The sequence below is a fragment of the Polyergus mexicanus genome, unplaced genomic scaffold (genome assembly GCF_030449975.1).
Source record: "Polyergus mexicanus isolate NDT 795.1 unplaced genomic scaffold, iyPolMexi1.0 SCAF_3, whole genome shotgun sequence".
Taxonomy (NCBI): domain Eukaryota; kingdom Metazoa; phylum Arthropoda; class Insecta; order Hymenoptera; family Formicidae; genus Polyergus; species Polyergus mexicanus.
The window spans coordinates 10,299,305-10,323,575 of NW_027223323.1; the positions used below are offsets into that span (position 1 = coordinate 10,299,305).

The window sequence follows — 24,271 nt, forward strand, 5'->3', positions numbered from 1 at the left end:
AGTGATGAAAGCAGATACTTCACCTATAATTAATCATACCTGCGCAGCATGCCTCTCTACCATTCCCAGCATTTGTTGCTCCAACTTTTTCAGTCTAGATTGATATTTCTTCTTGGACTTTTCCATGGTTTGAACTAATGCACTAAAAAGAGGACAGAGGAAATTCTATTTTTATTACAAGTGCGTAGAAAACATTCCATAAGTGAATATTGCATAATGACTTACCCGTTGGCTCTTTTCAAATCGTTGACAAGTTCGGCGGATTGTTGATGCCTGAGTTCGGAATTCTTATTGACTTCGTCCAAGGTCGAGATCAATTCCTGCAGACGTTCCTTCAGCCTCGCTTCTCTGCCTAGTGCTTCGATTAGTTCAGACTCCATCCCTTCGCTCTCATTGTCGCTCAAACCGCGGTCCTACATGCGTTTTTAATTAATTATCGCAAGAAGATATACGGAAGATTATATACGGAAAAAAAAAAAAAAAAAAAATTGAATTTTAAAAATACACTTTAGATACACGATACCTTGTTCGTTGCCATCGCGAGCATAGCTTCCGCATCGCTTAGTTGGCTTTGAAGATGTTGTATGGTAGCGTGTTGGGCCGCGATTTGCGTGTCCCGTGCGTTTAACTTCAATTCTATGGTGGCGCGTTCCTTCTCCAGAAGAAATACCCTGGCGCGCAACTCAGCCTTATCTTCTCGCATGGCCATGAGTTCCTGAATAATCATTAAATTCATGTAAAATAAAATATTCGAAAGTTTCGATGAGTTTCTTTTATCTAAATTTTATATTTTTCTATAATCTTTATATATTTAAAAATTTTATAAACTATTCTAAAATTCTCTTTAGCCATAGATATCGACCTGCATAAGTACGGCAGTTTCCAAATCGAGTTTTCTGGCTTCCGCCAGAGAGATGGTGTTCTTCGAGTTCAAAGGTTCCGCGTGCACGCTTTCCAGCTCGACCGCCGTGGATCTCACCATCGTACGTTCTCCCTTCAATCTACTAATGTGCCTCCTGAGTCGTTGCTCGTCCTCTACGTTCCACATTACTTCCGATCTATCGTCAAGAAAACAATTTATACGTCGTGTATTTACACGCACACATACCATGTGCGATATAAAGTAATACGCACTCGTCCGATAAGACCATGCTGTCTTCCCACGGAGCACCCAACGTATTACTACAGTCGTTCTCGAGTCTATTCAAGACATGATACGCAATGTTCTCGGCCGCCCTTCTATTATCGATTGTCACGGTGCTCCTCTCGGTGGAAAGGCCGATCTCACTTTCTAACAGAGCGACGAGAACATCGTAGGCCTCGATAGCGCGATCGCTGTAGGAAAGCGCGAGCCGCAACGCTGTCGCGTTCGATTCATACTTGCCGACCAATAAGCTCAATCTATAATGCAACGAGAAAAGATCACCATATGGTATGCACGTGACATTGCTCCTATCATTTTGAAAAACGTACCTGTCGCATTGCGCCTTGCTCTCGTGCAACGTGAGAGCGAGAACCGCGTTGTTCGCCCGCGCGTGCTCGAGCCTGCTGTTCAATCGCTCCGTCTCGACCTCGAACTGCTTCTCGGAACCGTTTAATTCTTGCAGATTTGATTGCTCCAGGAGATCCGATACGAGATGCTCGGCGACCATGGTGGAACATACCTGAAATATATCGGCGTATAATCGCGCCTCGTAAAGTTGAGAGAAACAAACAAAAAAAAAGTAAATAAACGATATTCTTTATAAGTCAAAATCTCGCGTACTCCGAGATTAGTGATATCCGGACCGGTAATGTGCCTCTCGTCCGTTCTCCTCAATCTCACCCTCTCTGCCATTTTGAGAACCGGCGGTTCTTCCCTCGTTACGCTCTTCGTCGGAGGTGTCTGTAGTGGTGGTAAGAGCGGCGAGCATGGCGCCGTCAAAGGCTCCGGCGAGCTGGTGTTACCCCTTGTCTACGAAGAAAAGAGGCGATATATTGTATAATAAAAGTATAAAAGAATTAAAAATCTATTATAAACGGGATATATTGGCAGTAAGAAAAGAATTAAAAGAATTAAAACCAGGAATAATAAACATGAAATTATAACTGTTTCTATGGATATTTTTTTGCGTTTTTTATCTTATTATATTAATCCTTGTTATTATAAAGTTTTATTTCTTTTATCAAAATATATACGAAATAAATATATCTCTTCCATATATTGGATGATTGCATAAGTTCGTGCCTGATTTTCATAGATGGCATTAAGTTACTGCATGGCGGAGTTCTATTGTTTTTGTGTGGTAATTTGTTGCTTACACCGAATAGATGACGTTGTCTTATGTCAATTTAGCATCAGACATTGTTCAGATAAGTCCATTTGTGCATAAGAGAAATCATTAAAAATGGAGAACGAAAGGTGCATTTGCGGCATGTAATGCTATATGAATTTCGGAAAGGCGTGAGTGTTGGGATTGCACAAAAAAATATTCAAAGCGTTTATTTGGACCGCGCTCCTGCTCTCCGAACAGTCAAAAAGTGGTTTGGCAGATTTCGAAATGGTGATTTCAACATGGAGGATCAACCCCGCTCTGGACGGCCTTCTGGCATCGATGATGACATTGTGCATGCCTTAGTGGAAAGAAACCCAAGGATTACAACTGAGGATATTGCTGAGAGGCTGAACATCGATAATTCAACCGCTTTTCGTCATTTAAAAAAGCTTGGATACATTTCCAAGCTTGATACGTGGGTACCGCGTCTCCTGACTGAAAGGAATAAGCTGCAGGAAAACTGCAGGAGTTGCAATGGGAAATTCTGCAGCACCCGCCATATTCTCCAGATATTGCGCCTTCAGATTTTATCTGTTCCGGTCTTTGCAGAATAGTTTAAATTGCAAGAATCTCAATTCCGAGGAAGCTGTCGAAAACCACCTTACAAACTTTTTTCAAGAAAAACCAAGTTCTTTCTTCAAAAATGGAATCGACAAGCTTATAGATCGTTGGAAAACCATTGTAGAAAAGAATGGAGACTATATAATTGATTAATAAAAGTGTTATCTCTAAAATATAATCTATTGAAGTTTATATTTAAATCGGGCACGAACTTATGCAATCATCTAATATAAAATTAGATGTATGGTTTGACGTAAAAAATTGCTCTGAACTAACTCTAAGTTCTCGACGCGGCGAATCGCTGCCCGTCGTCTGCCTCTGATTACCGATCTGATTCTGATTCTTAAAATGAGCCAATTGCGCCTGCAAGCTCGTGATCTCCGCTCGTAATGCCGTGATCTCCTCTTGCAGCGTCGCGACTGCGACACTCTGACAGGATACCGCTTGCTGCGTCGGTTCCGGAGTCGGCAACGCGGCTGGACTGTCTAGTTGTTCCCTGCCATTCTATGTTAAAAGTAAAATCGTATAATTTACTAGCTCATGGTATCAGGATTTAAAATATCATTATATGCGTAGACTACAATATATTGGATATCTAGCAACACAACGGGACCATACAATAATTCAGAGAGAAATTAATTTTTATTTCAGGAACTTCTCTTCACCTCGGTCGGTCGATTCTCATCATCGCAGCAACTGGAATCAGCATCCCCCAAGGTACGATCACCGTCTCCTTGGATGTCTCCGCCGCCCTCGCTTTCCTCCACCGGATTAGTGATGGAACCTTCGGCATCCCTGCTCGTCTCGACCTCTGCGCATTAAAAGACGAGCCTCAGATCGCGGCTTCAGTACGTTCGGAATTTCGCGCAAAGGTTCTCCGCAATCGCGATTCGAAGAGATCGCGTCTACTCCGTCAGCACGTGAGTTATTTATCGCCGGGAAGAAGAACAGTCGTTTCTCGCGACGCGAGGTATGCGAGTCTCTCCGAGAGAGACTCGGCTCCTCTTCTCGGTAACGCCAGAAGGAATGGGAATGGCGAGAAAGCGCGCAAGCTAGAGAGCTACGATATTACTATCGTTATTGCCGAAGAGCGAGAAGAGATCGTCGATTGCCTCCCCGCGTTTCCTAGAGAATTGGCCGTGACACTCTCGTCAAGGCTCGTCTCTTTATCCCTCTCTCTGGAGAAGAAAATCGGTACGCGGAATCGTGACGCGTTTGTCGTCTCGTCGTTTGTCCTTGTGGATATCTTACCGGACTCGTCCTCCTCGGCAATTACGGTGGCGCGGTGCCGCTCCAGCTGTCTGCCGAGCTCAGCGATGACGGAATGCAACTCGGTGAGCCGCTCCTCGTGCCGCGCCGCTTGCTGTTCCGCCCGTTGATCAGCGCGGGCTGCCTGCACCTCCGCCCGCATCAGCGCGGCCTCGGCTGCCTCCCGCGCGCGAGTAGCCGTCACCAGGCGCGAGTTCAGCTCGGCCACCTCGGACCGCAGAGAGGAGAGCGCGGCCGCATGCAGCTGCGAAACGAAATTCCTCCGTTCCTTCAATTCTTCGAATTTTCCATGTTTTAATGGCAAAAAAAAATTCTTTCATTACTGTGGGTATCTACCCAAATCTTGTAAAAAAAATTTCCTGATTTTTCTGACATCATTTTTGTTCAAAATGCCGATGATAAACAAAATATTTTCAAGATTTTTTTAATGCAACTTTCTAAAATAAGTTTTTGTCTGGTATACTTTTTCTTATGCTTTTCACTTTTATGAAGAAAAAACAGAGCCACCTAAGTTTCAGATATTAGATTTGTAAATGTACTGAAGAAAATTAAACAGCTTTCATAAAACATAAATATTTTTCATTTGCACATTTTTATTTTTTATTGCTAAATATATATGTACAGGGTGTCCCATTTTAATCTCCTCAGGCAAATATCTCAAAAACCAAGCCCGGAAGAGAAAAATGTTTCAGACAAAAGTTGTTTGGTTTCGAGAGGGCCATAAGATGGTACCATTGGTTTGACCTTGGAAAATCATTCGAAGGTCATGTGAAGATCAACTTTAAAATCTTAAATGAAAACCCCCATTTTTTATTTAGTATTCTTGTAGCTGACATCGACAGCTTTCCAAAACACTATAATAAAGTATTTTTTCATTAAGTACTTTTTAAGTTATTTTATACTTTAATCTGACATATTTTGATATAAAAAATAAAATATTTCGTAAAATATTCAGTTTTCGATAATTTTACCGTATTACTTCTATGTACAGAATAATAAGACAAATTAATTAGTGCCAAAAAAAACAAATAATTGTTTAAAAAAATACATTATAAATAATTTTCTTAAAAACAATTTTTTTTTATACTAATTGATTTGTCTCATTATTCTGTACATAGAAGTATTACGGTAAGATTATCAAAAACTAAATATTTTACGAGATATTTAATTTTTTATATCAAAATATGTCAGATTAAAATATAAAATAACTCAAAAAGTAATTATAAAAAAATACTTTATTATAGTGTTTTGGAAAGCTCTCGATGTCAGCTACAAGAATACTAAATAAAAAATGGGGGTTTCTATTTAAGATTTTAAAGTTGACCTTCACATGACCTTCAAATGATTTTCCAAGGTCAAATCATTGTCACCATCTTATGGCCCCCTCGAAACCAAGCAACTTTTGTCTGAAACATTTTTCTCTTCCGGGCTTGGTTTTTGAGATATTTGCCTGAGGAGATTAAAATGGGACACCCTGTATATATATACACTCTCTGATAAATAATAATTAATAAAAATAAATTTTTCAAATATACATATGCGTAGATCAATTTAATTACGTTAATTTAATTCTCATTATACTATAAGTAGTCTCAATAATAGTATAAATAATAAAAATAAGTATAAATTGAAAACACATTCACAATCTCTTAATAATGTAACGTGAACCAGACACAGTCTTGATGCATTAAAATAGTGCGCAGAATACTTTGCGCGTCGCGTGAATCAGCGCTAAATTGGTTTACTAATTTGCATAGTGATGTAACACGCCGAATGATTAGTACCGTGAGTCTCGAGTGAGATCTCTCGAGATCATTACAAATAAAAGCAAACGACGCATATAACGATCAACGCGAATCAAAATATGTTCTTCGCTTCCTCATCTCGTGAGCGATCGAGTTTTTTTATTTATCCGCGTAAACGCGGGAAATGCGTAAAAAAAGAACTCGCCTGAGCTTCCTTCTCACGCATAGTCACGTATCAGACATTATGAAACAATAACCATTCTCGGTCACGTCATTGCAGAGCAATTACTGAACAGGAAGCGAAGGGGAAGTTGCGATGCATAAAACAGTTGGACGCTCGAGCATGCGACCATTCGTCTCTGAAACATTGTCGACGTGGCATCGATCTTGATCCATCTACAATATAATCCCAGATTTTGCTCACGAAAAGGTTCAGGTAATGTCAAATCGCTTGTCGCGAAAAGCCAACAATGTCTTGCTCTTTTAAGAAGATATTTTTTATCATCATTTATCGATAACTTGATGATTTCTGAATCTTTTAATTTTTTTTTATAATTTAATTTTACTCCCGTATATGTATATAAAAATTTTTCAATTTATTTATTGTACACATTATATATTTTGCTTTGTTTTCGCTGGCATTTAAAAATATTGTCCTAAAGTAAACTTGCATTCAAATAATCAATATACATCGTTCTTCCTATATTTTCACAAGAAACACGCTTTTACTTTGTCAATATTTACGAAGGAATATTCGAGAATGTATGAGAGAAATGCGTACACATATATTGCAAAAAACCCTCTACATATATCATTGCTATTTTCTATGTAATAATATCATGTCAACAGGTGACTGAAATTAATCAAAGATGAAGTTGATGCTCGCTCCGATGATCATCGTTGTCGTACTTTCGACGGCAGTTATGGCGGACGAAAACGAAGATTACATTCATCTACCGGGAAAAAATTGCGAGGAGGCACCGCCCTGTCCCGATGATAGACCCTGCGTGATGGCACCACCCCGTTGCAACGTCGGTACCTGCGGCAAGGATCCGGTGCCGACTTGCGGAAAGAAACCCTAAATGTACGAACTCCGAGGGAAGATTTGTCGTTCGTTTATATCTTCATATATCCGCTTTCTTCCCTCTTATATAATAAAATGTTATTTCAAGGAAGAAAAATTGTATGTTTATGCTAACTGTACATGAAATTGCGGTGAAACATTTGGCAAGGAAAAACGTTTAAGAGGAAATTGCGAACGATATGAGACGAGAAACGTTTTTTGACGTAAAATCGCGTGTTCCGGTGAAGCCCGGCAATCTTCGATGTTTCATTCACAAAGGATCCTCTCGTCCTCGGTTAAGGTCAGTGTGTGTGTGTGTACCGTCCCAAGTGCAAACAGGGGGGACACGACGGCCGGAGTGTAATTCAAACAAAAAGCAATCAAGGATTCAATTACAAGGCCGTGCGCACACACGACCGGCACACGGTGGTTCGCAGTTTCATCGGCGAACGAAGAGACTCGATTACCGAACTCGCCTTCGGACATGTCGAACCGTTCGGTCGGACACAAACTCGCAATTACTTTACATTTTACAATTTATTTACATTAGTTTACAAATTAGTAATCTCCATATCGCGCGTTAATTTGCGTAAAGAACGTTGCGATAATAATAATAGAGGCATAATTAGGGGATACAGGTAGCCGTTTCGCGGACGCAACAATAAAATAATAATCAAATTCTAGATATTCCAATAGAAAATAAAGACGATACATTTGATTAATAAAAAATTAAAAATAATAATATTTAGTACGATATAAACATTTGCGGCTTCGATTTCTAAATGCAAAATTTCTTCGTTCCTTTTTAACTATCCTTTTAATTCATTATCGACTGCTTACAATATAAGAGGAAAATTATTAAAGAGAGAATTTAAAAAAGAAATTCTTTGAGTTCCAATAAGGTTCCATAAGAATTCTCGGATTTTTTCAGGTACAAAAAAAATTTCAAAAAATTCCAAGTTTTCCATATTATTATATTGGGTGATTGCATAAGTTCGTGCCCGATTTAAATATAAACTTCAATAGATTATATTTTAGAGATAACACTTTTATTAATCAATTATATAGTCTCCATTCTTTTCTACAATGGTTTTCCAACGATCTATAAGCTTGTCGATTCCATTTTTGAAGAAAGAACTTGGTTTTTCTTGAAAAAAGTTTGTAAGGTGGTTTTCGACAGCTTCCTCGGAATTGAGATTCTTGCCATTTAAACTATTCTGCAAAGACCGGAACAGATAAAATTCTGAAGGCGCAATATCTGGAGAATATGGCGGGTGCTGCAGAATTTTCCATTGCAACTCCTGCAGTTTTCCTGCAGCTTATTCCTTTCAGTCAGGAGATGCGGCACCCACGTATCAAGCTTGGAAATGTATCCAAGCTTTTTTAAATGACGAAAAGCGGTCGAATTATCGATGTTCAGCTTCTCAGCAATATCCTCAGTTATAATCCTTGGGTTTCTTTCCACTAAGGCATGCACAATGTCATCATCAATGCCAGAAGGCCGTCCAGAGCGGGGTTGATCCTCCATGTTGAAATCACCATTTCGAAATCTGCCAAACCATTTTTTGACTGTTCGGAGAGCAGGAGCGCGGTCCAAATAAACGCTTTGAATATTTTTTTGTGCAATCCCAACACTCACGCCTTTCCGAAATTCATATAGCATTACATGCCGCAAATGCACCTTTCGTTCTCCATTTTTAATGATTTCTCTTATGCACAAATGGACTTATCTGAACAATGTCTGACGCTAAATTGACATAAGACAACGTCATCTATCCGGTGTAAGCAACAATTACCACACGAAAACAATAGAACTCCGCCATGCAGTAACTTAATGCCATCTATGAAAATCGGGCACGAACTTATGCAATCATCCAATATATTTATAAAATAAATATTATTATAAAAGAAATTAAACTTGACATAATGATGAATAACGTAATATACAAACCGTTAAATTAATATTAATATTGTATTGATATTATATAAATTAGAAACGATGTAAAATATTATAAAGATACTAACCATTGATATTAATAATAAATTTCGATAAAATTGACATATGATAATTTGTTTTTGATGCTTATTTGCGTTATAAAATCTTTAAAATTTTTCTTTTAAACTTTCCACAATTTTTTTCATGCCATTCTACAATAGATTGCCAGCATTTTCCATTTTCAATCTTTCTTCAAGGATTTTTTCTCTGTCGTTTAGATCTCTAAATCTAAATTATTCTGAACGTTTCCGACAAACAACTGCAAAATTGCGTTAATATCTGTCAATCGGCTGATTCTAAAAATCCTAGTCGATAAATATTAATAAATAATAAATATTAAAATAAATATTAATGAATAAATATTCTCGATTGAATTTTTAGCGGTATGCGGATTCCGGCTGGCCAGTGGTCGCGATACATTTGACAAGAATGCTTCAAATTGTGCGTACGCGCACTATTGATTGTACCGTAGACGGTTAAGCTTTACGGTTCGCGCGTATTTTGCCAGCCACGCATGAGCGAAGATCCATTAGAGAGCGAGGGGGGAAAAGGAGGGGATTCTCATGTCGTGTGTAATTTGGTCCGCGATTCTAGTTCCTCGATTCAGGCCGACGTTGATCGTTTCCGCGATCTTAGCATGGAATTCCGCGGCAAGTTTCGCGCGAAATTCCTTCCATCGCGATTCCAACGCGTTCGATCATTTCGATGCCGGGATTCATCAACGATTTTTGCTTCGAATGGTGAATCCGTCCTGCCCCGGGGGAGGGGACACTCCCCCTCCCCCCACGTCCGATCAATTTCTCGTGAAATGCGAATGCCAACGATAATGCAATTTAAATGTATCGCGTCTAATGTCGAGATGAAAAGTGAAGTTTATGTGAAACTCATTCTCGACGATGATTTTACATGTGCACGAAAATAGATATATTCTATTCGTAACATTCCGGAACGGCAAAAATATCCAGGGTTGGGAAGTAACGCGTTACTTGTAACGCCGTTACCGTTACAGTTACTTTTTTTCGGTAACTGTAACGGTAATGGCGTTACAAATTTTATTTGTAACGGAAAAAGTAACTTCGTTACATTTTTCGGTAACGAGTAACGAATTTAACAGTTACTTTTATCGTTACTTTTTTCAAATTTTTTGATTTATTTAACATATTATTCTTGCTATTGTGCGTGATGAAATTTTTATCTTAACCGTAAAGCCGTAAGCAAATCGACCAATTAGCATTCTTAAAATGTTGTAAAAATGCTTGAATGTGATTGATCAACTTATGGCTCTTGCAGACCAGTGCGATGACGCGACGCGCGATATCCAATGAGAGCTTTATCTTTTCGGAAAAGCAGAGCTCTCATTTACTACCAGTTCTAAGTACCTTGCAACGAAAATTAGAAAATCTCAATAAATCTGACCTTATAGATTGCCATTCATTAGTTGAAGCTATTCAGCAAGGTTTAAATAAAAGGTAACTTATTAATTTGATTAATACATATGTTATTTAATTTTAAATAAGGATTTAATTGAAAAATATTATTTTATTTTAAACTATTGATTCAAAAGTATTAATTTCAATAAAACAAACAATGTCGCTTAATTTACTATATTTGATTTTAGATTTCTTACAATATTTGAAACAAAAGAATTAATAATAGCAGCATGTTTACATCCAAAATTTAAGTTAAACTGGTTAACCGGAGAAAAAAGAAAACGTGCTGAAAATTACTTGGAGGATTTATTGGGAATCCGATCAACTGAAAATTCTTCAAAAGCTGGAAAATCTGACGATCACGATGATTTTTTCATTTTTGAACAAAAAACGGTGCAAAATGAATCTGAACAAGAAGAATTGCAACGGTTTTTAAAATCAAATAATTGTAATATAGAAATGTTAAACGACTATCCAAAACTTAAAAAACTTTTTATTAAATATAATACAGCTCTACCAAGCAGTGCATCTGTAGAAGGAATGTTTAGCATCGGTGGCTCTGTATTAACACCACAAAGAGGGCATTTAAATGATGATACTATGGAGCAACAAATTTTATTAAAAATTAATAAAGAATTTCGATAAAATTTAATCATTTATTTTGTAATAAACCTTGAATGAAATCTTGCTTACAATTTTTTAAAAGTTTTTCTTATGCAAAATAAATTATTAGTTTGTATTGTAAAAAAGTAACGGAAATTGTAACGACTCGTTACTTTTTAGTAACTGTAACGGTAACGAGTTACTTTTTAAAATTAGTAACGAGTAACGGTAACGAGTTACTTTTTAGAAAAAATAACGGTAACGGTAACGAGTTACTTTTATAAAGTAACTTTCCCAACCCTGAAAATATCTTATCAGCGCCGTAAGAATGCTTTCAACATTTTAGATTCTTAAATTACACGTTTAACGCGATCTATATATATTTCTAAAAGTGGTCCAGATAGCATCTCGGAGTATATCAGACTGCGTTTTAACTAGCGTTTTGGCTCTGCTCGAACTCCTCTTTATCTGATATAACGTCAAAGTAATTTTCGCCAAAGTTACGCTTTTCGCGAGGAGAAAAAAAGCGACGGAAGCTTTCCTCAGTCGTAAGATTAGCCCGGGAAGAAATTTGTCGAAAAGCCGAGAGTGCGCGTGAAACGCGGATTCGTGAAGACACTAATAATGGAGGTTGCAATGTCCCAGGATACCGGGTCATAAATATTGGAACCACGTAAAAGTATGAAAGAGACGCTTAATATATCTTCTCTCTCGCGTATCACGATAAAATTATATGAGATAAGGAATGATAAAAGTTTGTCTCGTCATAAATCGTACAAAGATACTCTTCTTCATTTCGAAGGAAACTTTTTAAACTTAAGAATCCGTCTTATCGGACTGCTATATAATTTGTCGCGCGAGATTCTCACAACTTTAGACAATCTTTGGAAAATGGATAACTGTGCGTTTATTGTGTAATGTTTATAAAAATAATTTAAAACTTTTCCTGGCCATAGTAAAGCTGATATAGAATTTCCGGCGTGAGTATTGATTGCGGACAATCACGACGAAGAGCTTCGCGAAATTCATTATCCGCGAATAGGCAAAGCCGCTGTCGGATTTGTCCGCGCCAGCTCTCTCATTATAACTGACGTGTTCAATTTATCGAGTAAAAGTTCTTTTGTGTTTTCGTTCCTGTATGACTGACGGCCCCGGCTGCGGTAATTTATCGTGGCGCTCGCGCCCGATTGTAAAGCCGCGGAAGCCTGAAAAGTCCGTCCGCCTTATCGAGTCGTTGACAGGTTTTCCTGTGCGGCGCATGCCAGCTTCGAGACATCACGTGAATGTGAGACGTGGCAAGAAGTCAGCTTCGATCGGCAGGTGATAAATCAGTCGCCGAATCCGGCGCGTTTTCGCGATAAATACGAGGAGAGCGACGCGACAGCTCGACGGTTAGAAAATTTTTAAGGAGATCCACGTCGTTCGACGAATTATCGGAATCTCGAGCAATATATATAAATATTAAAAAAATTCTAGAAATATAAATCGTAAATTTTTAAATGTTACGATATGGATTTGAGCTCTATTTTTCTTATCGCTTCTTTTATCCTCTCCCTCATTCCCCTTTTAGATCGCGAAGAATAAAATCCGAGATTCGGCCGGAGAAACTTACTGCATTTTGCTTATCCTTGTTATTGGCCTTGACCTGTATGGGCACGGTCTTATCCGATCGGCGATCAGCGGGGCAACAGAGCCACGACCTAGATCTGATGAGTCCCCGAGGCTCTTCCTCCTCGTCCTCGACGGCTTCCTCGTCCTCCGCGGTCGCGCAGTGCACATAAACGAGGTCGCCGCGACGCGGCGGCGGCTCCAGCACAGCCTCCTTCGAGGCCAAGGCTGACACGTGGCCGGAAAACATCTGCACCGGATAGCGCGTTTGTTGATGCTGCTGATGATGCTGGAGTTGAGACTGCTGCAGCTGCGCGTGGTGCTGCTGCTGCTGCTGCTGCTGCCGGTGCAGGTGATCCACGTAGTAGCGCGGCTCCGCCGAGCCATTGTTTACGGCTACCGCGAAGCCCGCCACGTTGAATTCCGAGAGCTGTCAGCTGCTGGCGGCGACCCGACTACACCTTAGGAAGGCGGCATCCTCCGCCGTTCCGCCCGATGTAATCTCGATCGATCGCGATCGGGACCGTCACGGATCGCCGATCGCGCGCACGATCGATGAAGAGTCGCCGCCAATTTCTTCTTCTTCTTCTTCTCGTCGAGATTTTCGTTTAATTTATTTTCGATCGATTTATTCCTTTCCGCTTATAGCACGCCCATCTGAGACCGCGCAGCGGATGTTGCGGTAATCCCGGCGCGCGAGAGCGACTTCCCGAACTCGCTCGATGAAATTTTATAGCGGGATTCACCACCGGTCGGCTGGCTAGCCGGCTGCCTGGATACGCGAGGAGGAAATAATGTTTAACGAACGCTTTGTTTATCCGAGGATGGTGCCGACGACGACGAGGTCGACGAGTATAACGGAGGTACGCGCTGCTGGATGCGCACCGTTTCGCGAGTTAATGCGGCAAATTCGCGTATCCGACGCGGACGTTTCATACGAGTATGTGTAACAACGCGTTACCTGTACCATATGTTCGTTCTACATTCGCGAATGTATGCGCGTGAATAAAATATTTTCGAATCAAGAGAGACAGAGAGACATACGAAGAGATTCTTTCTACGAATAAAACGACAGAATGGGTCTCGTTTACCATGTTTGGGGAAGTGAACCGAACACAAGTCGCGAACAGAATTCGATAGAATAGATACGCCACGCGTAACAATGCCGGCAACATAGATGCTACAACATTTCGCACATGGTATTGATCGACTTCTATTTTCGACTCTCTATACTACATATATTTTTCGAGCATTCCTCGCTTCCTAGTCCATGGTACAGCTTTGCGCATGGTCTAACGATGTTAACCGACGTTCAAATCGATACTCGTTTCCGAAATACTATATCTGATCAAAGTTGCATGATTATAGTGCGGGATAAATAATAATCGTCGATTAAATTTGCGTTGGAAAAATTCACAGAATCGAGTTTTTAAATTAAAAAGCGCGCGTGCATATATATAGATTAATGATATGCGCTTTTTTCTCATTTCTAACATTTGTAGCATATTTCGTCCAGGGTTGGGAAGTAACGCGTTACTTGTAACGCCGTTACCGTTACAGTTACTTTTTTTCGGTAACTGTAACGGTAATGGCGTTACAAATTTTATTTGTAACGGAAAAAGTAACTTCGTTACATTTTTCGGTAACGAGTAACGAATTTAACAGTTACTTTTATCGTTACTTTTTTCAAATTTTTTGATTTATTTAACATATTATTCTTGCTATTGTGCGTGATGAAATTTTTATCTTAACCGTAAAGCCGTAAGCAAATCGACCAATTAGCATTCTTAAAATGTTGTAAAAATGCTTGAATGTGATTGATCAACTTATGGCTCTTGCAGACCAGTGCGATGATGCGACGCGCGATATCCAATGAGAGCTTTATCTTTTCGGAAAAGCAGAGCTCTCATTTACTACCAGTTCTAAGTACCTTGCAACGAAAATTAGAAAATCTCAATAAATCTGACCTTATAGATTGCCATTCATTAGTTGAAGCTATTCAGCAAGGTTTAAATAAAAGGTAACTTATTAATTTGATTAATACATATGTTATTTAATTTTAAATAAGGATTTAATTGAAAAATATTATTTTATTTTAAACTATTGATTCAAAAGTATTAATTTCAATAAAACAAACAATGTCGCTTAATTTACTATATTTGATTTTAGATTTCTTACAATATTTGAAACAAAAGAATTAATAATAGCAGCATGTTTACATCCAAAATTTAAGTTAAACTGGTTGACCGGAGAAAAAAGAAAACGTGCTGAAAATTACTTGGAGGATTTATTGGGAATCCGATCAACTGAAAATTCTTCAAAAGCTGGAAAATCTGACGATCACGATGATTTTTTCATTTTTGAGCAAAAAACGGTGCAAAATGAATCTGAATAAGAAGAATTGCAACGGTTTTTAAAATCAAATAATTGTAATATAGAAATGTTAAACGACTATCCAAAACTTAAAAAACTTTTTATTAAATATAATACAGCTCTACCAAGCAGTGCATCTGTAGAAAGAATGTTTAGCATCGGTGGCTCTGTATTAACACTACAAAGAGGGCATTTAAATGATGATACTATGGAGCAACAAATTTTATTAAAATTTAATAAAGAATTTCGATAAAATTTAATCATTTATTTTGTAATAAACCTTGAATGAAATCTTGCTTACAATTTTTTAAATGTTTTTCTTATGCAAAATAATTTATTAGTTTGTATTGTAAAAAAGTAACGGAAATTGTAACGACTCGTTATTTTTTAGTAACTGTAACGGTAACGAGTTACTTTTTAAAATTAGTAACGAGTAACGGTAACGAGTTACTTTTTACAAAAATTACGGTAACGAGTTACTTTTATAAAGTAACTTTCCCAACCCTGATTTCGTCTAATTCAAAGGTTTTACGAAGATTGTAGCGATTAACGAATTCGCGAAAAAGGTTCCATCGACTTCACTCTGGCCGGAATCTCCCGCTCGGCATTTTTTTTTTAAACGTTTAACGAGCTCGCCGCGACACGAGGGCGATTCGTTAATTATTCATTAATGGTTCCACGAAAGCATGAAAAAATATTTCAAAGAGAAAGAACGGGAGAAAAGGAGAGACGAAGGGATCAGATAATTATTTTTTTGAAAGATTACAAATTTTCTCGGGGGGATAAAAAAAAAACCAAATCAAACGTCGTCCGTCAAAAAATATGTAAAATATTCAGCGTTTTTTAAAACGCGTATATGGCGGCTCGTGTCGCATTAAAATTTGAATGCGATTTATCTACTCGTCACGGAAACTATATTTCCGCAGCAGCGATCGATGCGAACTTTTTCCCCCTTTCGTGTACAAGACTTTGGCGTGGACGTGACCACGCGATACGTTTATGTTACGTATCTTCCCGAGCGATACTGGGCCAACGAGAAAACATTCCTTCCTTCGGACGAGAGCTGGCGAGAGAGTCGCGGGGAAGCTTCGGAAAACAACCCCTTCTCGCTCGGGTGGCGGCAACCTAATTTCGACATGTTGCGTAAATTTCCGGCTCGCGGCCGGGATAGCTCGCGTTTGCGATCGCTGGCCTCGCGGATGAGATAAGACTGGCTAAATAACGAAACCCCGCCCTTAATTCCCGCATTTGCAAGAAACGCGCCGACGAGATCGTCGCGGGCTCGATTAATCCTTTGTTCGCGCCGGAGCTCATTAAACTTGAGCGAGTTTCTAGGGATGAAGTAAACGATCCCCTGTTCTAAGTTTGCGCTCATCAGTTGGCACGATAAAAATTTTTCAAAAGACTTGTACGTATTTTTATCTCTCGTAGAACAACATTAAATTATTTAGGAAAGTTTGAATCCCAAAAGAATTAAAGAAAGCGTGTAAGATACATAACTCGAAACAGTGTGGGCGTCGAATATACGATCTTTCTAAAAACACCGTCGAGAGAAACGAGAATTTAATAAATCATCCGCTGCCCACGCGCGCTTGTTTGTCCTCGCGACACCCACAAGGATTCGCGAAGTGCGTTATCGAGTTTTCATTGGCCTTAAGTAATCGCTAACGTCTCCTTGGTCTACAAAGTCTTTAATTATTATTTAATTATTCGAGCCCACGTTGCGCGCACATTGTGACAACCGCAACGTGTGCAACATTCACGAACAAACTTTCCAATCATTAATTCAATGCTGCAGAGACCTACGTAGCTTGGTTTACATCTCATTAATAAATTGGTAAGTAAATTATCAAACAAAAACAACAAGAAATAAATTTTATATTTCTGAAAAGAAAAAAAAACACTAATAATAGATTAATAATTTCGTACAACGATATCTTGAATCCCAAATAATTGTATCGCAAATAGATATATACATATCCAAGATTCTAAAGAGAATAGAGAAAAAATAATATGGGATAAGCGCGGATATACGATACGTGCTTGCAGACACGTTCTTATCACGCAGGCTCGCGCGGAAATAAAAAAATCATCACGATGAAATTCCGAAATTCCGTAGAACGCGTAACGAGTCGCGGAGTAGCTGCTTTTATCAATTGTGCGACTTCATTAATTAAACGAGTTAATTGCTCGAAGCGGCACGCCGAGAAGATCGCTTGAATTTAGGAGAACGGAACGGCGACGACGCTAATTGCGGCTGATCAGCGGTATCGCAGATGCGTAATACACGTAGAGGATGAGTTTAACTAACCCTCGATATATAGACGCGTTAACCCGTTCAAGTGTTGCGAGTTTATCTAGTATAAAAAGATGATCTAATTTAAAATGCAGTGTGCTGAACGACGTCCGCGGCACGCAAACTTCGCGAAATTAAGAACGATATTAAAACTCGGGGAGGAATGAGGATAAAAAATTAAATATAGATATGAAAGGACGGAGAAAAATATTTATACAACGTATCAATTCTTATTTTCGAGATTTTATAGGTGTACAACAGAAATGGACAAAATAATATATTAATTAAAATTCTATTCAAGATATTTAATTGATTTTATAAACTAGAAATATATATATTTTCCGAGATACTTCAAATAAATCGATTAAAATAATTAATTGATAAATTGATTAAATATATTGTATATATATATATTACTATTTCATTAATACCTACTAATTTCTTTGTGTATTTGTAATTTATTATTCATTTTTCCTCGAGTTTTATTTTTAAACAAAACTATTTGAACTAAATGATTCTTTTCATTTGAAATATGGAGCAAAAGAATATAAAGACGAGAATAAAAATGTCGCACTGCTGACGAATTGAAAATCAATGAGAAGGGGACAGAAAAAGCGCGTAATCGCCGCGTGATTCACGCACGCATACGGGTCATAGGTCGCAGCAAGGGTTGGCGCAAAGGGACAGCGACGGGCGGATATTATACGAGTAATTAGTACATGGTCTACGAGGGCAATGCGTGGCGCCGGGCGTAGAGTCGCAGGCTGGTAATCGAAAGATTCCAGGTTCGATTCCGCTCGGGTCCCATCCTCCCATATGACTCAAAAAAAGAAGTTTTCACACATTATCCTATATAATGCCTATATTGGTTTATCATATATAGTACATGGTCTATGTGACATGCTATGGCACGTGCACAATGACGTATATATATATATACGCGGATGAATTCGCGCGCGTGCGAATCGGCTGCGCGTCATGGATTGTCAGTAATTAAATGCCGGCCAATATATCTACGCGTATTTTATTAATTTATCGTCGCGAAAAATGTACGATTAAGAAAAACCGCGATCTTCGTAAAGGAACGATAACAAACAATACCGCGCGTTTGTGCAAATCTGGATATGAACGAGATAATTTAATTTTTTTTGCGCGTTATTAACGCGCAATGCATGATTATCTCTGTGAATTTTATATGTGGATTTTATTTGCGCGATTTCAATATACACGACAGTGCAAATTTTTTTTCTCCTTTTTAGCATAGGCGGATAAAACAAACTGTCGCTCCTCTCTCCGCGAGAGGCGAGCGTATAACCGATTCGAATACGCGAGCGTACACTATCGAATTTATCGTTACCGCTTAAGTAGTCCTTTTCTTTCGAGCGAGGGCTCGACAAGAAACGGTCTTTCTTTAATTGCGCGATGCTCGCGTAGTTTCGCGAGAAGCCTCTTTCGCGAACAGATTGCAAAAACCCTATCTCAAAGAGTTAAGGAGGAGAGAAGGTTTCTCTCTCTCTCTCTCTTGTCTGTCTCATTGAATCTCCCAATTTCCGTCTCTCCCGTAGCGCACTTTTGCCTTTCCTTTTGCCTAACTTTTTTTTTTTCTCGAAGGAAACGAGAAGGAGGAGAAGAAGCGCATGTATGTATGCGAAAACGAGAGAGCTGTCTCTCTTTCTCGCGGATGGAGAAAGGGCGATGCCTCGCGAGGAAACTAGTTTGTTAAACTCGTTACCGATCCCTGAAATCTCTCGCCGCGTCTGGCAAGGTTCGATTATACTCTCTTAATAAAAAAGAAAAAAAGAAAAAGGGAGAAAAACTCCCGCTGTGCGCAAGTCACAGCGAAAATTCCGTGCGCGTGAACGGCGTTTAGGGCCGATTATTAATGGCACGTGCGACCAATTTAACAGTGGCCAGAACGCGATCACGTTCACGTGTCGAGGGTCAAGGTGCACATTCGCGAAACACGTCACGCACGCGTTTTCGGCGACAGTAATTTCGAAGGGGTGGAACGAGAAGTCTCGAATAAAATGGATCGGGACACCCACAGGTCTGTGATATTTTCGAAGCCTATATGCGATTCGTTATTTTTTCGTGTATAGTTATCTGTAAAGCGTACTCTTTTTCTCCGTAATTGTTTACGATAATTCCTTTCCCGATTACCACGAACGAGATGGATATCCCATCGAAGGACGATTGACAGTATCTCTCGATACGAATAAATGTACGACAAGTAATTTATCGTTCGGCGATACGTAACCGCAGGTTTGAGCCATTACATATCGTGTAAGAGGCGAACCGTTGCGATTTAGACACTCGTCGCGGGCGTAAATGTGTCATCGCGCGCATTGCTCGGCAACATGCGGCAAAAACAGAGAACAGGTCGCCTATCTCTGCGGGTACATCTACGCACGTATACGCGCCGAATGGCGTTTTATCGTCCGCGATCAATATCAAAATATTTTATCTTCTTGTGAGAAAGTCGTTACCGCAGGCTTTAATTAATTTTCATATATTATCTAATAACATATATGTGAGGTGCATATGAAAATATCAAGGATATTCATCGTTTTTCGCCATCTGCCTCTGTCTTTAAACGCGTTACATATTTTCATAATCAAGCTTTAGATTCAAATTCTACAAAAGTAGAATTTATCTAATATTAATTAAAAAGATATGATTCCGTAATTTATTTTCTCCTCTGAAGCTTAGTTTATAAAAGAGCTCTTTATTTTTATTGTCCATTTATTCAAAAATTATCAAATAATTCTATGAAGTTTGAATATTTTTGTAGAAAAGAAAAAGATTAATATAAAAAAGAAGTGAAAAAAAAAATTATTATTCAGCGGTAATAAGCAAAAGTGATACTTTGTATAGTCCTTTAATCATATCCGACACGTATAGCGAAAAATATACGATTCATCTGTCGCGTAATATTGGTTTACGGTAAACTCTCGATCGTTAAATTTCAGTTATCCGACTTTAGTAAATTTCTCAGTCGCGTCGTGGTAATATATCTGAGAGCAGCCGCTGCATCCAAGAGACGAATGCACTGAGAGTACTGATCGATGCTGGAATAATGACGCGAACGGGAAGGAAGCTTTCGGGAGAGTTTCGTGCACACAGCCTCTGGTATCTCCTAGTAGTCGAGGGCCTATTCTAGTCGGACGGACGCACAGACGGACGGAAGGCGCCGGCGTACATACTGGGTGGCGAACGGATTTAATGGAAGTTAAATGAATTGCATTGTTTTCCCCCCTTCTTCGAAACCGGTCCTCTCGCCCTTTTGGCAGCGTGCCAGCAAAAGCAAAAGGGAAAACGCGCGGAAAAGCGAGCGATGCATTAGCCATAATACAGGCCTCTATCGCGGCAGACTTTTACTCTTGCCAAGGTCAATCTCAATTACTTTAGAAAGAAATGGAGGAACGGTCATTAACACACGCTAAAATTTACGCGCACGCAAGAAATATATTATAATCTCTCGAACCACCCCTTATATACACGGCTTCGATCATACTAACAATCGCGTCCGATAAAATTCGATATAGAGCTTCATTCTTATATTTGAATTATATATGAAAATTCTTTCGCGCACGAGAGAGACAGCAATATACACGATACACTAATGCGACGTAATTACTCGATGCAAATTGTCGCGCCCTTTGACGTGAGTCAACGCTCGCGCTGAGTAATGGCCGCGTTTCATTAGTACGGCAGTACCATTAATCGTGATTTCCTATCATCTAATTAAACCGGCGAACTTACGCACGTGACTACTCAACTCCGGTCGGTCGGCCGTCCGGTCGCTCGTAAATCTCGCGCCCCCTCCGCGGGTGGGACACCGTAAGGGTTACGATTACCGCGTTGCGGGATTTTGGTCGTCGTAAAAGTCTCTCCGTGAACGCGCTTCCGTAAACTTTTTAGTTTTATCTTTTTTTTTTCTCGATTGACATTCTCGTCGAGTAGCGCGGAGGGTTACGTAAAGAAGATCGATTCTGAGGGAGTTAATATACGGGCGCGATTTATAGGAATCTCTTTCGTAAAGAAGGCCGGTGTAGCTTTACATAAAGGTATGACGAACCAGAATGCGCTGCGGCGGAAAAAGTTCTTTGCCAGGAGTCAATTACGGAAGAAAAAAACTCGTATGTATCTATTATACACCGACGTATATAGGAAGGATGATAACGCTCGATACAATCGCTGGCGCGATTCGCGTTAGCCCCGCAATTGCTTTCGCATCGATTGTTCTTACGAGGTCAATCCCGCAAGATAACTACGGTATAATTCTCGTGGTCTAGAAAAATAAATTCTCCCTCAAACTTGCCGCCTCGCAAAATTATACCGATCCCTCCCACACCTCTGTCGATCTTACAAACGAGGTGACAAGATCGGGCGATACTCGGATCGACGTTTCCCGTCGAGAGAGAATCACGCGAGTCGAGAGCTTGTCATTGTCGGAGGAGTGTCCTGCGAGGGTAGTATCTTACGCGAGATATCCTGTAATCTCGATATCGAGAATTTAACGCACGATCACTGTTCGCGTGGCCAACTCATTCGCGAATCGACGAATCGGCGAATCCGGGAAGAGCGGATTCCGAAGCGAGCGATCGCCAAGACGTTCAGTGACAGACTGAACCGGACTACCGTACGGTTCTCTCCTATACACCCCGAAGGTGTTTGAGGAGGCGCCGGGGCCGAGGGCGACCGAGAGCCACCGAGCTCCGCCGATCCGGCTCGTTGCACCGAAAGCTCTCCGGCACCGGCAGCTCTGCAGTTATCTATCCCCGCAACGCACTCGTTTACGGTGCACGATACCGTGCTATTGTACGTGGCACGGTAATGCAGTTGCCGCAAGTTTCGCGAAAGAAAGAGGGTGGGTAATAAAGCGCCCGCTGACCCGTCCCCGTTTAACGCGTTAAGCGCCGCGCGAGACCCGGTTAACTTTGTGGAGAGAAGCTTAAATACAAATTGTATGTCACCGACGTTAGATGAGAGGAATCTCTGATAAACTCGTCATCTTATTCGAAAACCCTCTTTTTTTTTTCATTATTGGAAGCATCTACAAAGATCACCGTCTTGTCATCAAACGACTTGTATATATGTATGTATGTCTTTATTGATTCCCCAATGGGGTTGCAATTTTATACTCTTTCACTTTACAAATATATTTCATTTTCTTACACTTCCGCTCTTACAACTAACGCTCCTACACCTAACCTAACGCTTTACACAACGCTTTACTACACCGCTTTTCTTTTCCCTCTCTCTTGCTCTTCCCCTTTGCTCCTTCATCCTTATGCTCTTATCTCTAACACTTCTACACACACATAGCTTTCCTATCTTTTCTCTTTTCGCTCTTCTCCCTTGTTCCTAACTCCTAACCCTCTTTTTGTCTCCTTCCTATTCCCCCTCCTTTTTATCCTTCTTTCCTTCTCTGTCATTCCTCCTTCTCTTCTATAAAGAGGTACATGGTGGGATGAGATCCGAGCGGAATCGAACCTGGGACGTGGCACTTGTCAGCCCGCGACTCAACGCTCTAAGCCACTCATCGCCCACGACTTGTATATATATATGTACCGTTTTATTGTAACGTATCATTGTGATAATTATTATCGATAATTGAAACTTTTCATTAAGTCTTAAGTCTCTTAATTGGATCATTAAATTATAATATAGGATATGCAAGTTCATCTACATCTCGCGTTTCCCATTTTATTGTACTTGATCATTCTATTGTAGATATCTATATCGATTTAATTTCTCTCTCTCTCTCTCTCTCTCTCTTTTTCTCTCATTCTCCTTTGTCCTCTTAAAAATAAGAAAATAAGAATTTTCTTGCGTGACTATTGTACTTTCTATTGTAAATTTAACACAGTGCTTAAGGAGCGATGCTACCCCAGAAGGTGTTTAATAAAATATCTATTAGCGATATATATATATATATATATACGTATATAGATAACTTTCTATACATACCCAGACAGCACAAGGATGTCCTTAGGACGTCCAAAGGACATCCAGAACATACATGTAGGATATCCTCAGGATATCCCATTGTAATCCTCAGATCTCCTCTGGATGTCCTGAGGAAGAATAAATGATAGCCATATATTAACCTCTAGAGAATCCAGGGAGATCCTGTGGAACATCCTAAGGATTTTTATAGGATATGTTAGGGATATTTTTCGTATGTTTCAAGGAACAAATTTTAAAATTTCAATATAAATTAAAATTATGTTTTGTTATTTACTGCCAATATTAAAAATCTAATATTAAAAATAGTTCACCGTTCTTTAATATTTGAGGCTTTTGTGCTGTACATGAATATTTTAGGTTTGGCTCCCGGGTTTGAGTTGTGTAATATTTTCTAAACAATCCAATATCTGAATTCCCCATGTTGGGATTGCATCAGAAATTGAACTGATAGAAAATAATTACATTTGTAATTTCCTGTCAGTTGCTCTTTGCAAGCTTTATATAATTCTCATGACCAAATCTCAAATACGAGTTCGCGTGTCGCATAGCGGTAAACAAACGAACTAGCGGTTGAATACTATTGTTTGTAAAGTTTTTGGAATGTTGCGAATAGTAACATTTCTCATGAAATATTAAATAAATAATAATTTTGGATATATGAAAATGTGCGCATCAAATTCAATTATTAATATTAAACGAAATTAATGTTAACAATTAATTGCACATGTATATGTCCTCTGGAAATCCAAAAGACATCCAATATAATAGACAGGGCAGATATATCCTACAGACATCCAGGGGTTATCCAGTGGACATTTATAGGACATTAATACTTATTATAATACTTAAGATTTCTAAATTATATTAAATAGCCGACACAACTAAAAATAATTATGTATGCATATTAAATTTTTATAAATATATTTATAATAATATATCTTAAAACATCCTACAAATGTCCTGAACGGTCCTGGACATATTCAGGATGATCCTGAGGATGTTTTGTGCTGTCTGGGTAGCTATCCCTTATAAATACATA

The 24,271-nt window shown here is 39.3% G+C and overlaps 1 protein-coding gene and 1 long non-coding RNA gene across 6 annotated transcripts in view; one reads left to right on the forward strand and one right to left on the reverse strand.

Annotated features, from left to right (window-relative positions):
• The window catches only part of LOC138931904 (colorectal mutant cancer protein), a 53,711-nt gene that overhangs the window by 1,320 nt on the left and 28,120 nt on the right, over positions 1-24,271 (reverse strand). For 2 of the 5 annotated variants that reach the window (XM_070293158.1, XM_070293157.1), the window contains exons 5-14: positions 4,128-4,389; positions 3,542-3,687; positions 3,153-3,380; positions 1,766-1,954; positions 1,474-1,664; positions 1,135-1,401; positions 863-1,058; positions 524-715; positions 226-413; positions 40-142 (exon numbers count right to left, since the gene is read on the reverse strand). In XM_070293158.1, coding sequence (XP_070149259.1) covers positions 40-142; positions 226-413; positions 524-715; positions 863-1,058; positions 1,135-1,401; positions 1,474-1,664; positions 1,766-1,954; positions 3,153-3,380; positions 3,542-3,687; positions 4,128-4,389 — 1,962 coding nt within the window. Of the gene's footprint in view, positions 1-23; positions 143-225; positions 414-523; positions 716-862; positions 1,059-1,134; positions 1,402-1,473; positions 1,665-1,765; positions 1,955-3,152; positions 3,381-3,541; positions 3,688-4,127; positions 4,406-12,594; positions 14,080-21,743; positions 21,898-24,271 lie in introns of those variants that run through there. The other 3 variants (XM_070293159.1, XM_070293160.1, XM_070293161.1) reach the window with 3 other exon arrangements.
• LOC138931903 (uncharacterized) lies at positions 9,510-10,749 on the forward strand. Its single transcript, XR_011446695.1, has 3 exons — positions 9,510-9,599; positions 10,240-10,418; positions 10,568-10,749. It is a non-coding gene; the product is annotated as an uncharacterized lncRNA (long non-coding RNA).